The sequence below is a fragment of the Limulus polyphemus genome, unplaced genomic scaffold, assembly GCF_000517525.1.
Source record: "Limulus polyphemus unplaced genomic scaffold, Limulus_polyphemus-2.1.2 Scaffold10981, whole genome shotgun sequence".
Classification (NCBI taxonomy): Eukaryota; Metazoa; Arthropoda; class Merostomata; order Xiphosura; family Limulidae; genus Limulus; species Limulus polyphemus.
In genome coordinates, this window is record NW_013676591.1 from 1 (window position 1) to 13,284 (window position 13,284).

At 34.4% G+C, this 13,284-nt stretch overlaps 1 protein-coding gene across 9 annotated transcripts; it reads right to left on the bottom strand.

Annotated features, from left to right (window-relative positions):
* Positions 1-420: 420 nt before the first annotated feature.
* LOC106476597 lies at positions 421-8,523 on the bottom strand. 9 transcript variants are annotated; one of them, XR_002609224.1, is made up of 5 exons: positions 8,330-8,516; positions 4,673-4,747; positions 3,328-3,969; positions 2,606-2,807; positions 421-1,065 (listed from the first exon to the last, which is right to left on the bottom strand). XR_002609224.1 is itself a non-coding variant. In XM_013937242.2 (5 exons), the coding sequence occupies exons 1-5, from the start codon at positions 6,504-6,506 to the stop codon at positions 935-937; spliced, it is 498 nt and encodes a 165-aa protein (XP_013792696.2). In that variant the 5' UTR covers positions 6,507-6,591; the 3' UTR covers positions 421-934. The 9 variants fall into 9 exon arrangements, 1 of the variants encoding a protein (XP_013792696.2); XR_002609222.1 differs by lacking the exon at positions 8,330-8,516 and adding an exon at positions 7,658-7,742; XR_002609225.1 differs by lacking the exon at positions 8,330-8,516 and adding an exon at positions 7,264-7,349 and having other exon boundaries at positions 3,328-3,386.
* Between the last annotated feature and the right edge of the window lie 4,761 nt (positions 8,524-13,284).

Genomic DNA, 13,284 nt, shown 5'->3' on the forward strand with positions numbered 1-13,284 from the left:
GTGACCTCGCTGACGCAACAATATTTAAAAAGCTACTGTAATATAAAGATGGGTCAATTTCCAGAATTCTGTAATCCTGTACACCAACAATTACACATACACGATGTTTCTGTGAAGCAAAACAATTAAGGCAGTACATGCTATAGACTTTAACTAGTATTGATAATATTTGAAATATTCTTTGGTCATAAAAGATTGGTGAATATTAATTGTTTAAGTGGTTCCACTAGTTTGAACTAAAATGCTCAATTTTTGGTCATTATTTTAACCATTCATCTGGAAAATAATACCGAACTGGGTGTGACATGCTTTTCAAAATACTTTACTGTCAAAATAAGTCACCTTCAAAATACCATACCTTTTAAAGTAACTGCAGTTGTGTATGTCATTTATAGGGTTCAATATAAAGAATGAGGACACATTTGATTTCTTAAACGTTTTATTCCACCACCCCCCCTCAAAAGAATAAATTACAGATATAAAAATGAAAAAAAAAAGACTTCACAAAAGGCTAACTTCTAAAGTTTCATAATTTTGGAGTTATTTATCCAGAACAATTGTTTCATACAACAAATTAATGATATTATTTAAGCTTTTATCTTATTAAACTAATACATTCCAATTATTAAGAGAAAATAAAATAACACTTATATTGACTAGTAATGAAGTAACACAGTAAATATATACTCAATATGTTTTTGATGTATACGTATTGTTTCTGTTCTTGTTAGAAAGCAAATGTTTTGCTCAATTTGCATCTTCTTGATTTTTTAGAAGATTTTTAAGTTTCTTATACCAATAAATACATATTTATTAGCGATATATTTTAAAGTCTAATATAATAATAATATCAAATAGCTTACATACTTGGAGAAAAAAAAAGTACAAACATAAAAATAATTGTTTGTGAAATACAATTACAGAGAACTTAAATTTAGAGAAACACTGTTGTGTTGTTTCTTTTAATTCGCTTGCTTTTTGCTATTCTCAAATCCTTGCATTTTTGGCTCATTTTTCTCCTGATTTGAGGTTCAGTGGCAAATGAAAAATGTGATTTCACTAAATCTAAAAAAAATAATAAAAAATTACAATATCAAAAAACTGAACGAACACATTTACCTCTCAATACTCAAATAAATATTCTCTTTAAATCACACTGGTTGCCTACATCAAACACTTAAAACAAATGAGACAGGTGTTATCAGAATCAAACCTGTATGTCTGAAAACCAAATTATAGTGGTAGGACAAAGACAGACCATGTTATATTTTTATACAGGTGTGGAATATTCATGTAATGTCAGCATTGATTGCTACAAGAAAACTAATTTATTTTTTATGAACAAAGTGATAAAACAATCTTACTAATAACACAATAAGTCATTGTAACAAACTAAATTTCATTACTGTTTCTGGTTTTTATGTAAGAGCTGTAGTAAGATAAAAAAAATAATAAATTTTAAGATACTTATACATGTAAGAGGTCACGTCATTGAAACATGGGAATTATAATATGAATCTAAGTAAAAACTGATGTGTAAAGAAGTCTTTATCAAGCTTGAGAAACTTGATATATAAAAAGTAATAGGATTCTTGACGCACAGTCCAATGTATAAATTTTCACAGAAATGCTGAAGCAAACATGATAACTGAATAAAAAAAATGACACAATCTGCATTCGGGATAATCGAGAAAATAGTTAAGATACAAGAATGTTCAAAGTATTTAAATATTTCTGACCAAATTTAAAGAAAATGCTATCAAGCGACATCAGTTTTGTAACTCCACATAAACAACAAAATGGTCTTGCACAATGGGCAACCTAAAACAACTGAATTACGGCACATTTTGTTTTACGTTTCCCGTCAACCCTCTCACAATGTATGGTTTGTTACCTTATAATGTTACGGCTATCTTTATCACATATTATTAAGCCAATAGAACTACAATGACTCACAATTAAATATACAATGTTTCATACCAATCAGTTACGGAAGGAGGTGAGAATAATTTCTTCCTAACTCTAGTCTCTTGCCCAGATGAAGGATAAAGTCCACAAAGAATTTCAAGTAAAGCTACACGAGGGCTATCTGCACTAGCCATCCCTAATTTAGCAGTGAAAGACTAGAGGGAAGGCAGCTAGTCATCACCACCCACCGCCAACTCTTGGGCTACGAATAGCGAGACTGACCGTCACATTATAATGCCCCCACAGCTGAAAGGATGAGCATGTTTGGAGGGATGGGGATCTGAACCTGTGACCCTTAGATTGCGAGTCGAGCACCCTAATCACCTGGCCATGCAGGGCCAGCTCAACAAGGAACCTCATATTTCATTTAATAAATCCAACCGTCAACTCTTTTACCAATAAATAGTGGGATTGCCTGTCACATTATAACATCCCCATGGCTGAAAAGGCGAGCATTTTTGATGGGACGTGAATTTAGACTCGTGACCCTCAGATTGCGAGTCAAGTTCCTTAACCACCTGGCCATGCCAAGCCGTAAATCTGTTGTGAAGGCATAAATATAATATATTATAATATTTAAGAAACCACAACACCTATCTTAGAGCATACTTTTATAATTTATTACAGCCAAACTTACCGACAATTAAGTTAACTTTATCCTGGTTCAAAACAGCCCTTGTCTCTCCACTTTTTAACCCAAGTCTTTTGCCCGTCACATGACTATTGATCATTTCTTGTTCAGTAAATAAAGCAGTCATTAGTTTGCACGTCATCTTTTTGTAATCTTTACACAACCCTATTGGATAAATCATGTCGCCAATGAGTAGATCTGCCATCAACTAAAGTTAAAAAAACAAAAGGGTGTTTAGTAAGATTGGTGTTATCAATGCCTTTTACTACTGCTATGTGTCAAAGTAGTTTTAAAATGAGTTTTCTCACTTTCTTTGAGTAAGTTATGTACAAACTAATAAATATCAGTGGCACGTAGAGAGTTGTTTGTAATACTAACAATTAATGTTTTTATATTGATTTTAAATAGCGATATATCCATACATACAATCACTCATGCACAACTCGACTTACGAAGCCATAATGAAGGAAAATCAAACTGCACAATATCATATTAACTTTGAGTTGTAATTCATGAATTGTTTTAATACTATGTCTTTACTCAAAATGTTTAAAAAACAATTGACAAGAAACTAATTTACAGATAACACATTATTATAATATAAAATAGTCTGTCATAACTCATTTTATTTTGTAATTATCATAACAAACACAAATAATTTAAAAATATTATAATTTACTTTGCATTTTCTACATACTTGGCTAACATAGAATCTCTTGAAAACTTACATTGTTACAGGCATGCATATCGTGGATATTATTGTGAGTATTGGTGGCATTGTTTCCTCCTGTAAAATACAGGTATGGCAAATGCAAATTAAAAATAATTTCAACTTAATAAACATATACAATGAAAATTTGTCATGACTTAAATAATATACTGGAAAAAATAATTCCAAACTACCTGCACTCATTCTATTTAAATCCAGTATATATACCCAATTGATATTTTTATCATATTAATGTTCACTAATAATTTCTACTTAATTACTATAAATAAATTTATTCATAGACTGTTAGACTTGATACTGACATTCCCTTATGGAGCATATGATTCCCAAACAAAAGGATAATACACAATTGAAAACATTTTTATATTCCATAATAATATATTTATATATATTGTTTAAATTCAGATATCACAAACTTATCTAAACAAACTATATGTGAAGTGAAAGATTTTCATAGAAAGAACCAGTCAGGTTCTAAGCTATGGTGTAATAAAAATGTTGACAAACAATTAATTTATTTGAAATAGAATGTGTAAATCTGATGCCAACAGTACAGTCAAATATTCAAAATATAATGTTCTTCTTGAATCATATAAATCTTCAACTCCATGGATACTCTCTCTTAATAGTGGCAAGGAATCTAAAAAAAAAAAAGAATGAATGAAAATACACCATGAAATTTTGTAGACACACAAAAACGTCCTCCAACGGTGTCCAATAACAATACACTTGCCTCCATTCTGCAGAGTTAAAATATGTTAAATTTCATTGATGACAACATTAGTGATAGCTTGGTAAAGTTGAAAAATCCAAAAGACACAAAATGAAAACACATGAAACAAATGTTTTTTGCTAACAACAACATGAAAAATGGAAATTATATCTCCGCTGTTACCAATCTATCACAAATTTATCAATTGGACCTTTATTTACTTTTTTATGTAACTGTTCATTTAAGTGTAAACTATGTACATGTATTACACACCCTAGCAATGAGACTTTTCAACACAATACAGTGTGAAAGAAATATATTAAACAAATTCACACTATAAAATAGTAGTAATCTCAATGTTTCAGATATAAAGTACATGGAAAGCATAAAAATCTGGTGAAAGTCCAGAATGTTACATTTTTAGTGCATCTCTATTATTCCTTTTTGTTTTTACTAATGCAGTTTCAGTAGTACTATTTTTACTGTTAGTATCAAATCCAAGTGATTTAGCTACTGAGCTATGGTTAACCCACTAGCTATTGCTAGTAAGACACTAAAATTCTTAATGACTCAAACTACCACATAATGCATTGGTAAATATTTATTTCAAAGCTTTTCACTGCAGAACAACCTGTTTCTTTAGTTTGGGACCACTTGTTGATCAAACCACACTTGACATTTCTGCTGTCTCTTCCAATTTTGGTCCCTGAACATAACAAAAAATCAAAGTATAATAAGTATGTGACTCACGTGTTAAAAATAAACATATTAAACGTATATATCTTTAATACACAATTCACGTGAAAAGACAAACGTAGTTTTCCATAAAAAATACACTTTCTCCCTATCTAGAAATAATAGTCATTACAACATAAGTTAAAATGAATATGAAGCATTGTTTGTGTAAATTCATAAACTTATAAATACATAAGGGTTCTGATCCTTTTGACTGGCAAAGCAAGATTTTCACATGTCACCATAAATAATGGTAAAACAGCCACCCGATTTTTTATTACTCCAACAAATATTATGTTTCTCGCACAAAATAATACAACACTTGTAAAAAAACTATCAGACTCAGGAAAATTTTATTTTAAAGTTTTTCTCAAAGACCTTCAATATTTTTAAACTGAGAAACAAAAACTATACCAAAATAATTAAATATTTACTTTCCACAAAAAATCTAAAAATGAACATTTGCCAATTTGTTAAGAAGTGAGGAACGTTAAGAGTAGAAATGCATCAGAAATGTGACACATTAAATCTTGGTCATAATTTGACACTTAGCTTACATACACTTTGTATTCACACTGTAAATAACTAGGTGAAGTGTTTTATAACGGCTGGTAGAAGTTGTCTCAGTATATTAACGTAGACTGATGGTTCTTGATTCAAGCCAAGCTACTTTTCACCTATTTTAGTATAGATAAGAGGAAATATACCCTAACTAGGGTTTCCAGCAATGCAAGAGGTCTGAGACAATGTTCAATAAATTGGCACACCACAAGTAGACAACTGTCCAACTAGTTGATTACAATACATTGAGCTTATTTCTATTTTTCATTGTACATTTGTTGGTAAGATATCTATTTTGTTATTCTTCTGGTTACTGGAATACCATTCACTCTTTATTTAATTACTTTTCACACACATAACACTAAAGTATTACACATCAGGTATATTACAGAAATAGATGCAGTGCGGCCCCCTTGGGATATGTGGTATATCTCCTCGCATAAGTAATAGTAGATAAATGTTATAGAGGGCCTAAACCTTTCATAGGTTCATCTGGCATATGTGGTATGTCTCCTCGCACAAGTAATAGTAGATAAATGTTATAGAGGGGCTACTCCCTCGCACAAGTAATAGTATGTTATGATGAACCTATGAAAGGTTTAGGCCCTCTATAACATGTATATACTATTACTTGTGTGAGAGGGCATACAATAAATGCACAATAAGTCTGTGAAAGGTTTAAACCCCCTATAATATGTATCTACTATAACTTGTGTGAAGGGACATACCACAAATCCAGGATAAGTCTGTGAAAGGTTTAAACCCCCTATAATATGTGTCTACTATAACTTGTGTGAAGGGACATACCATAAGTCCAGGATGAGTGTGTGAAAGGTTTAGGCTCCCTGTAATATGTATCTACTATTATTTGTGTGAGGGTATGTACCACACATCTTGGGTATGGTTCAATCACTTGGTTTTTGTGATTGGAAAGCACAGTCTTCCAATGGGATTGTTAAACCAATTTAAAATGTTTTATATTTGTGACAATATTTTCCAGTGCACAGTAAATATCACACACACTTCTAATTAAGTTTACAAATTTTTTTATTGTTTTCACATTAAGTAGCATAATAAAATCTATATGGAATAAATAAAACTACATATAATTCACTAAAATATCTGTAAAAGTGCTTGCCAAGCATTATAGAACAGTCAAGCTTCAACATGTTCTCTCCGCAGATTAAAACTAGGAATTTTTTATTTAGGCTGAAGTGGATAATAATGTCTTGTGTTACAACTTGAAGTGATACTGATAAGCTAAAAAAGAAATGCACATTACCTATTAAACTTTAAAACCATCAATCAGTAACAGGATATAATTAATCTTATCAACATAATACTACTACTAGTAGTAAGTGCTTTACTCTTAATTTACTTATCTTAACTTTAACTTTTAAGTACCATTGGTATTACTACCTATATGAATATGACTGGTAGTGGTACTGTTAAACTAAGCCCATTATATTTGATGCTAAATTATGAACGGGTTAGTGCAATAAGCAATCCTGATCTCATATGTACTATCTAATAGTAATGTTAATAGTAGTATTGTAGTTATACTATAATAAAAATTCGCGCTCGGCCAAAAATCAAAGCAATGACTACTTGCAGTTGTATTGTCAGCCTTTTCGTCACTAATATAACTTTACAGTTTACTATTACTAGTAGTAGTATTACTATTAGGCTTACAGTTACTAATATTCGATAAAAATAGAGACACTTAAGTACTTTAAATTTAATGCATTTTTTTATAATAAACACTCATAAAAAGCTAAAATTTAGCTTCATTATTCATACGATGAAACATCCAATTAAAAAGAGTTTACATTAAATTTAGTCTTATCTTATGTTACTATGTGAAAAGAAGAAAATGAATATTATTCCCTATAAACACAAGTATGAAACGTTTCTTCAGAGTTTTACCGTTTTCACACTTCGTTGATCATTTTTGCGTAGGTGACAATGTAAATATACAAGAGATAATATGGATATTTTTACGCTAATAACAGAGGATTCTGGAATAAATTATTTGGATAACATACAAGATATTACATCAAAAATAAAACTTATGATATTGCATGTTATGCAAAATACCATTTTTAATGCGACTTCATATTAAAATTATTATTAATTATTTTCACTCTGTCCACGGTTATTCCTTACCATTCTCACAATTAGGTAAAATATATAAAGATGATGCACCAATATAATCAATTCCGTTAACATTCTTAAGGGAATCAATCATATTCCTTCTAAATCTTTTCAAGAGAAAATAATTTCAGAGATCTTAATAAATATTGGTTAAACAGTTACTAACCTAGATATCTCCATGCAAATAATCCAACAATTTCAAACAAGCCCCCAATGGCACAACGGGACGTCTGCGGACGTACAATGCTAGAAAACGGGTTTCGATACCGTAATGGGCAGAGCACAGATAGCTCATTGTGTAGCTTTATGCTTAACTTCAAACAAACTCGTTTTTATTGTGGTAATATACTTACAGTGTTCTAACGTGTTGAATTCCAAATCAAAGTCAAACAACATATTATCAAATCAAGGGCAATAATAACAATTAGTTGTTGATCTAAGCTAGAAAATTATAATAATAGGTAGGCAAACAACGACTTATAAGCATAAGTCAGAGTTTTATTGTTGATGGAACACACTACATGTTTTAATAGAACATTGGTCTGTCTTTTTTTTACATGAAGAAGATCAATGTTCCATGTGCTTCCTTACTCAAATAGAAAATTGTTGTATCTTAAATTTGTAAATATAAATTGTTAAAATATTTAGAAAAATTAATCAACTTAAAATTCGCATATTGGTACCACACTTTTATATTTTTGGTGGTTTTGTTGTTAGTTAAAATTAGCTTCAATACTACCGAATTCTTGCTTGTTTTGGTCAAAGTTTATTCATTGTAAGCTGAAACAACTAAAGTCGATTTACTGTTCTTTTTCTCTAAATTAATATTTCGACTTACCAAAATAATGCAGTTCAGACCAGGATTATACTTCTTATTATTGCACATGCTCTAAACATGTTCTGCCATCTCGTGATATTGAATTACATAAAGCACAACGAACAGAACTCAAGGTTTTTCCAGTGTGGTAGTAAACCTTTACAGCATTTAAGGGTACAATTATTTAGCTTTTGATGTTTTTTCTACAATTAAAAGTACCAAAAGGCGATTAATACTAATACAGTTACTAACTGCTAAGTTTGTTTATATATTAGCAGAAAATTACAAAATGGGCTGTATGTGCTATGTCCACCGTGGACATAGAAACCAGGTTTTTAGCGTTAGTAGCCTTCAGATTAATCACTGAGCCACAGGGTGGAGTTAGAGGAGAGGACACTGCGTAAGAACGAGTGTGACGAAACTATAGTTTATGAATACTATAACAATTTCTTTGCTTTGGCTGACAATAAACAGGATAAAGATACGTCATACAAACAACATTGTTTATTTATAACACAAAGATACATTGATAAACATTTCGGAATTCATCAGGTTCCATCTTCAGGAGCTAAAGAAAAATAAAAGAACTACATCATTCCCAAGTAAGTAACTGAAATATATTGCCATAATAACAGTAATTTAACCAAAATTAAAACAATATAAAAAAATAAATGAGTAACAAACAAAATACTGTACATATTAGAAAATGTGCAATTTACATGAAGACTGCATGTTGTTCAGTGTTGGTGAAAGCTGTTTGATGTGGAGAGTTTCTTTAATGAGTAATTCCAGATCATTGTTGGCTTTGCAAAGGGTATTGAAATTTGATAAGTTGAGTTTGTGTCCTGTTTCTTCACTATGTTGCTGTATAGAGGAAATGCAGGGATTACTCAACTTTTTGCGTGTTTTCATGGAAATTCTTATCTGTTAATTGGTTCTAGCTCCTCGACAGTTTGGGGTTTTGTTAATGTAGGAGGCCTTACAGTAAATATAGAAGCCATGAACAAAGAGAAATTGGGAGAAGGTCTTCAGAATGGAAAAATCTTGCATGCGGGTTTAAAAACTAACTTACAGAAGATACTCTCATAATAATAATGATTTTGGAAAAACTTACTACTTATTAATTAGCAGAATATATTTTTATCAAAGAAACGAAGGGCGTGCCATCTATTGACAAATACTGAAAGCACTCAAATACACATTTTTAAGCAACACATACATTAGCATTCTTTTACTTGCAACAAATACTTTTAATATAATGTTCAGATCTAGTTTTAGATTAAAGGGGAGGCCAGTGAAAGTGGAATGGTTCCTCCTGGACGGTACAAGTACCCCTAAGCGATGGACCAACGTTAAAGGGATATTTGCAGAACCCACGCTTTCCACCTCCACCCCAACTCACTGTGTGTGCACACAATCGGACAACCCTGACATGGGCCATCGACAATTAATAGGGAGAACACTATATGGACCCTAGGTTTTGAAGTATAGTACCAATGTGAAATTTATTTACAACAATTTTCAGTAAAATAAAACAGTACAAAACGATGGACAAACAAAAATTAAATATTTACAATATAAAATAAAGAATAACAGGGAAAAGTGAATATAATGAACTAAATGTACAAGAATTATGAACTAGAAAATTTATATACAATATGTACAAAGTACGGAATGTTACATTTCACAAAATACTGAAATTAACACACAATATGTACAAAGTTCTGAAATTATTAGACAATATGTACAAAGGAAGAAAGTATTTTTTGTTTGATTTTCTGTACAATATGCAAAAAGGAAAATTACAAACAATGGTCATTGCAAAAAAAAATTAAAAAATAACAGAAAATATAATACAAAAAAACAACAAAAAACAACAATGAGAACTCTCTCACTGCCAATGGTGAACAGGGGAGAAACATCAGGATGCCAACATTGAAAGAGCTCCCCAGTTCCTAGAAGCTGGAAATCTGCCTCAAGATGGAGCAACAGCTTGAACTTGACCTTACAGTAAATGCTCTGGAAAGTCACGGGAACCCGCTCGTACACGTAGCGGTTCCTCATGAGCCAGATGACATATTTGCAGAGCAAAAGGATATAGTGAAACTGAAAGGCCAAGTGACCAGAAACCGGGGAGGGTACATGGTAAAGAATAATTCTGGCAGATATTGGTGAGGTATGGAATAGCTGAAAGACAAATCTCCAAATCTGCACCGATATGGGACACAGGACTAAAAGGTGGAGAGTAGAAGCTACCTTTGCATGGCAGATAGGACATGACTTAGTGGCACTGATGTTAAACAGAAACAAACGTTCCCTCACAGGCAGAATGTTGTGAGCAATATGCCAGTTGAAGGCCTGTAGGTATTGATCAACATGGCGCATCGTCACACGGCACAAAATAACATCCCATGGAAGGGCAGGGTGGTACTGCTTAATCCTATGGGAGTGATTCGGGGCCAGAACTGTATAGAAAGAACGTGAGTTTGTAGATAAATCGAGGAAGGGGGAAGAACCTCGACAGTGTCAAAGTGCCACCACGACCTTGGTGTACCAAGGTGTACCATGGGGGGCTCAAAACACACAGGTGTGTCAAGAGCAATGGCAGAGTCAAATTCCCTGATGCCTGTACCAAGGAAGAAACGCAGTAGGGGACAACAGGGATGTCCCATCCAGGACCGACCATGCACAGTTAAAGCCAACATTAAGGATAAACACCGGGAATGCACACAAGGGATTCCAAGACCCCCTTGTGGAGTGGCAAGGTTTAAGACAACCGAGATACCAGTTCAGTCTTGCACAAGAAGGAGAAAACCTGGCGATTGATTAAGTGAGTGCAGCATTTTGGTAGGGGGAAAATAGCCTCAAGGTACCACAAAAAAGGCAAGATATGTGTGCAGATCACATTTGCCCTTTAAAATAAATTAGCAGGGCAATAGCGGTAATCCTGCACCAGTGAACACACACGACTAACAACATCCTCTCAGACAGTCTCGGGATTGGAAAGGAAGAGGATCCTGAAACATTTAATAGGGGAGGTAGTCCAGGTAAGACCAAATGGTGTGTCTGCAGATGAAGCCCACCTTCCTAACCAACGACCCCGAGAGTTGACATAATTTAACTGAGCTGCACTGGCTCTTGAATACAAAGTAACAACAGCCAAAGCAGAACCAAGGGAAGTCTGGTCAGACAGGAACAGGTTGACATCACCAGCATGACTGACATACTTGACAAACACCCTACCTGGTAGGGAAATACCATGGATGGAAGACGTGTGAAAAATGTACGAGAGAAGGCACTCAATCACTAGTGTGTACAAAGAAGGCGATAATGGACAACCTTGGCGAACACTTTGAGTGAAAACAAAAGGAGCCATCAAAAGGCCATTCACCAGAAGACTGCTAGAGGCAGAGGTGTAGAATGCCTTCAAATAACACACAAAGGAAGAGGAGAGGAAGCCATATCTCCCCAAAACGTACCACAAGAAATCATGGTGGACTTGATCAAAGGCCTTGCTCTGATCAAGTGAAACAAAAATTGCCGGGACAGCATGATCAGTTAGATAGTGGAATAAGTCCCAGAGAAGGACAAGGTTCTGTTGGATACTCCTACCCTGTACCAACACGTTTGAGTGCTAAGAACTAGGGTGGGCATCACAGCACTCTGATGAGCACACAAAACCTTCACCACAATTTTTGAATCAATGTACAGAAGAGATATTGGTCTACAAGAGGAGATGTCGGATAAGTGATCAGGATCGTTACAGAGTATGGTAATCAACCCATCAAGCATACCATCAGGCAAATGGCCATGTGCAAAGCAGCCATTAAAGACCTGCACAAAGGAAGGTCCAATGACATGCCACACATGGCAGTAAAACTCGACTGATAAGCCATCCGGCCCTGGACACTTACCTAAAGGTAAGCACTGGATTGCAGCTCAGCATTCACTCACGGAGAGTCTTCATGGAGTGACTGATCCAGACTCGGCAAAAACTGGCTGATGTCATCTTAAACACTACAGTCAACTGGCATAGCCAAAAACAAGGAGCTGAGATGTGCAAAGCACATATCGAGGATGTCAGTCTTGTCAGCATGGAGGAGATGTGTTTACATTCAGCCCTCTCCCGGGCCTTTCACAGAGGAACGCAACCCAAGCTTTTGGCATGCAATGACTCAGACAGGCGGGTAATGCTGGCAGCCAAAAAGAGCTTACTATATTCTGAATCTATGTCTCCCTGAAGCCTCTCAATGTCCAACCAAGTCCATTGATCAATGGGGTTACCCCGAAGTAAGGCTGCTAAGGCTGCCTGCTTAGAGCACAGGAGAAGCCTATTGTTGCAAGCCTGATCAATGCCACACTGCCACAGGAAGGAGGCATTGATCTCCTTCAGGCCTACCCACCAAGACTCACTGACAGTAACAGCAGAGCAGGCATCCCTGACTAGGGATAGCAGCTGCTCCCCTATCACTGCATCAGCCAGAAGGGAGACATTGAGCCTCCACACTCCAGGACCCCGAGACACTGGGTAGAAATCCTGAAATGCAGACATAGCATATAGCATTACCAACCTGATAGACTGTAGCCCTGACCAGGAAGGACACCAAGCCACCTGAGACATAGAAACAGTCCAGACAGCAAAACACATCCCTACCTAGCCATACAAGTAACCCAAGACATTTTGGAAACGAAAATCTGCTAAGAGGAAATGGAGGAATTGAGCACCCTCGTCCCCTGAAGCATGATTACTTGGAAGTTCAGTAATCTCAATAGATGGAGAAAAAATTAAGAAAAAATACTTGGAAGTTCAGTTATCTCTCAATACAGAGGTCATCAAACTTTTTTCACAGCGGGCTAGACAACTGAGAGAATGACGAGCGCGGGCCGCATAACCATTTTGTTCAATACAATACAGTAAATACACAAAAATAAAGACAACAAACATGTTTATTTTCCAAAAAGTTATCAACGAAGGC